Source organism: Melanotaenia boesemani, chromosome 13, assembly GCF_017639745.1.
Source record: "Melanotaenia boesemani isolate fMelBoe1 chromosome 13, fMelBoe1.pri, whole genome shotgun sequence".
Taxonomy (NCBI): Eukaryota; Metazoa; Chordata; class Actinopteri; order Atheriniformes; family Melanotaeniidae; genus Melanotaenia; species Melanotaenia boesemani.
The window spans coordinates 29,046,289-29,049,886 of record NC_055694.1 but is presented as its reverse complement, the minus strand read 5'-3'; the positions used below and the strand labels follow the sequence as shown (position 1 = coordinate 29,049,886).

The window sequence follows — 3,598 nt, the reverse complement described above, 5'->3', positions numbered from 1 at the left end:
CACAACAGTATGCACTACAGATGCAACAATGTATTTAAATAATGCAGTTTACAAAAATAAATGCTCTATTAGCCTAATATGTTCCAAAAATAGAACAGTAGAATCACACATTAGGCATCTGTGAATGAAAGAAAACTGTTTATAAACATTCATTTCAAACAATAAACAGAATTGTAAACAATAACATGGACCTAGTCTTAATTTCTTTAGAGGTCTCAACTGTGTCACACTGTTTAGGGAGGTTGACAAAAATCAAAAGACAAACAAAAATAATACATGCACACTGACACTCACTGGTGAGGAGGCTGTGAAGTGGCACTGACACACACACACACAAAAACTCAAAGTAAAAAATATAAACTTTGTATGTATACGCAATATTTGCAATGAAAATATTACAGTGTTTCATACACTTGGTCGTTGTCACCTGAGACATGATTTTGGTAAACAGGGTTGTGTGCTTGTTTGGGACCGACCCACTCATGTCGGGGATGAAATGGTTGTGGCTGGTGGTTAAACATTGGTGGTGGTCTTGGGCTGATGGGGTGTGTATTTTGGCCAAGTGTTCCCATTTGTGCCTGAAATCAAATATTATTAATATGGAATTGGGCCATGTTTCTAGTGTATGGATCAAACTCAGACAACGTTTGTGTGACATACCGACCAAATGCACAAACTGCATTATCTTCCACTGATTTTTTTTGTGCCTTGTTTCTCTGAGTAATTGACTCAGCCAACCCTTTTATCAACTGATATTCTTCAGCATCTCGTTGCCGTTTCAGATGGTTTGGTCGTATGATGGGTTGTTTTGTGAATTTGGGGGTAGATGTGCTTGTACTGCTTTCTCCTTCATCAGCTTCACTTTCAAAGACAGAAGATGTATCATTGGGGTCTTCACTTTGGCCATCATCTAGCACGTCAATGGTGTCCTCACTGCCAGCTGTATCAGATGGTGATGGCTGAAATTATTAAATTAAAAGCAAACATTAAATATCTCTTTTTTTTCAGGTCCCGACAACGACAGGTGAATGGATGGAAATTGCCAAGGAATTCAAGGAGAGGTGGAACTATCCTTGTTGCGTCGGAGCAATTGATGGCAAACACATTGCCATCCAACAGCCAGAAAACAGTGGTTCAGAGTACTTCAACTACAAACATTTCTTCAGTGTTGTACTCTTAGCTCTTGTAAATGCAGATTACAAGTTCACATATGTAGATGTGGGGGCAACTGGTCGTGCAGGAGATGCTGGCATATTTGCAAACTCAGCATTAAAGAAACACTGAGTGAAAACTCCCTGAATTTGCCACCAGCTGAAGAGATAAATGGAATATCCACCAGCAAAATTAACTACCACATAGTTGGTGATGACGCATTCCCACTGTCACTAACACTGATGAAACCGTACCCACACAGAAACCTGGACCAGCCGAAACAAATTTTTAATTATCGGTTATCCAGGGCTAGACGGGTGGTCGAGAATGCATTTGGCATTCTCTCCAACAGGTTCAGGGTGTTTTTGACAACAATCAATCTCAGGCCTGATAAAGTGCAACAAGTCATTTTGGCTGCCTGTTGTCTACATAACTATATGGTGGAAAACAATAAGCTTTCCTACATCAGCATTTGTGATAGTGAAGACACTGCTAACCATACCCTGACTGCTGGAGCATGGAGGAATGATCCCCCCTTGACAGGACAGCAGCCAACCACTGATCGAAACCCCAAAGCTGATGCAAAATTACAAAGGCAGCTCCTAACTGACTATTTCAATTCTGACTATGGAGCTGTGCCGTGGCAGCATGACATGGTCAGTCAGTGATGGTATAAAGTAGACAGGAAATCAAAACTAAGGTAGTGGGAATTCAGTAGGATGAATTTAATGTCATTTGTCTCCAAAGAGCCCCCTATGTTTCTAGTTGGCAAAAATCAGTTGCCTTTTCTCCTCCAACAAGTCCAAAAGCTGATTAGACAGACACTGTACATTTCTTATTGTGAATCTTTCCAACTGTATTTTTTATGTACACATATGTTGCAATTTTGTGATTAATAAATACATTATTGAGGAAATACTTACCGTATCCAAGTTTGTTATTGTTGGCCGAGCAGCGATGTAGGGAGCAAGAAATTGCAGTTTTTCCAAAAGCCATTTGGAACGTTTGGTCAAGTGTTTCCTGGCACTTCCACTTGTTTGAGGTTTTCTGGCCTTGGTATAGCTGTTCCGCAGCAATCTTATTTTTATTTTCACCCACTCCACTGAAAGAAATAGCACTGTATTTGTTATGAATACATCTCGTATTCAAATATCTAACAGGATTAATTACATCAGGTAAAGTACATTATGCACTGGACATCTTAATTGCAAGCCACAATGGAATTGTGGTTAAAAAGTAAATTGTATACCATCCAAGACTTAACAGTCAATTTACCCATCCTATCTATGCAGAATTACAATCATCACAGGAAATACAGACCATTCTATATACGAGTATAGCCTATTTCCACAAGCAAGTATGAGTGGTCTGGATAGGATTATTGATATTTATACCATGGTCAGTATTAATTGTAATGCCAACTGGCATGTATTTTTCGTATATATGCATGTGTAGTTCGGCAAGTCAAATTACAGTCATATAACACCGTACACAGGATGTTTCAAGCTCCCGGCTAATACGGGGCAGTTGGAAAACCTAGCTGGTACACATGACGTTGCACAGTTCGTACCTGTCTGGTCCAATCTTGCTGCCATCTCCTTGAATGCCTGCTCGCGCTTGTCCCTGTTTTTAAAGTCCGACAAGGTGACGACATATAAACAGGGATAGTCTGGCCACATTTCGACCAATTTATCTTCCAAAATGTAGTCATTGACAACTTCGCTGTGGGTCACCATCTTGGAACCATGTGAGCGAATCATGTGAGCGGAGGGCGCTTCTTGATTGGTCACTTGAATTTCTGCCCTCAGCACGTAACTTTCGTAGCACGCACACGGTGAGTTTTTTGCCTCGCGAGGCAAAAAATATCAAACGTGTTTGGTTTTCACCTCAAGGCCTCGCGAGGTAGAAAGTTCGGCGAAAATGAGGCGCACACGGCGAGCTCTCTGCTGAGAAAACAGTCTCAAATGACTTTTAGCTCAGTAGATAGCTCTCGTGTGCGGCAGGCTTTAGGACCTGCGCTGCTGAACTGGGGGAACCACTCCAGCATGTCTTCAACCACAGTCTACAGCTGAGGAAAGTGCCTACCCTTTGGAAAACATCCTGTATTGTTCCAGTTCCAAAGAAAAACCGCCCTGGTGAGCTGAACGATTACAGACCGGTGGCACTTACACTACTGTTCAAAAGTTTGGGGTCACTTGCCTATTGAATGGCAAAGTGACCCCAAACTTTTGAACGGTAGTGTACATCCCAGCTGATGAAGACGATGGAGCGGCTCATCCTCAATCTCCTCAAGCCCCAAATGCAACAGGCCGAGGACCCCCTACAGTTTGCCTATCGCGCAGGTGTGGGTGTGGAGGATGTTATTCTCTACCTCCTACACCTTGTCCAAGTACATCTGGATAAAGGGAGGGGCACAGTGAGGATCCTCTTCTTGGATTGTTCAAGT

General features: G+C 42.0%; 1 protein-coding gene across 1 annotated transcript; it reads right to left on the bottom strand.

Moving 5' to 3' along the window:
* Positions 1–584: 584 nt before the first annotated feature.
* On the bottom strand, positions 585–3,158 carry LOC121652246. Its single transcript, XM_042004918.1, has 3 exons — positions 2,723–3,158; positions 2,076–2,254; positions 585–959 (listed from the first exon to the last, which is right to left on the bottom strand). Exons 1-3 carry the CDS (start codon positions 2,910–2,912, stop codon positions 585–587), a joined length of 744 nt encoding a protein of 247 aa, XP_041860852.1. The 5' UTR covers positions 2,913–3,158.
* Positions 3,159–3,598: the final 440 nt, after the last annotated feature.

What these genes read in the sequence shown, in the direction of transcription:
- LOC121652246 (XM_042004918.1), bottom strand. Translation starts at nt 2,912, where the DNA reads ATGATTCGCTCACATGGTTCCAAGATGGTGACCCACAGCGAAGTTGTC. An exon ending in AGCAAGATTGGACCAGACAG is followed by an intron (nt 2,255 to 2,722) that starts GTACGAACTGTG and finishes TATTTCTTTCAG; the next exon opens with TGGAGTGGGTGAAAATAAAA. An exon ending in CAATAACAAACTTGGATACG is followed by an intron (nt 960 to 2,075) that starts GTAAGTATTTCC and finishes TAATAATTTCAG; the next exon opens with CCATCACCATCTGATACAGC.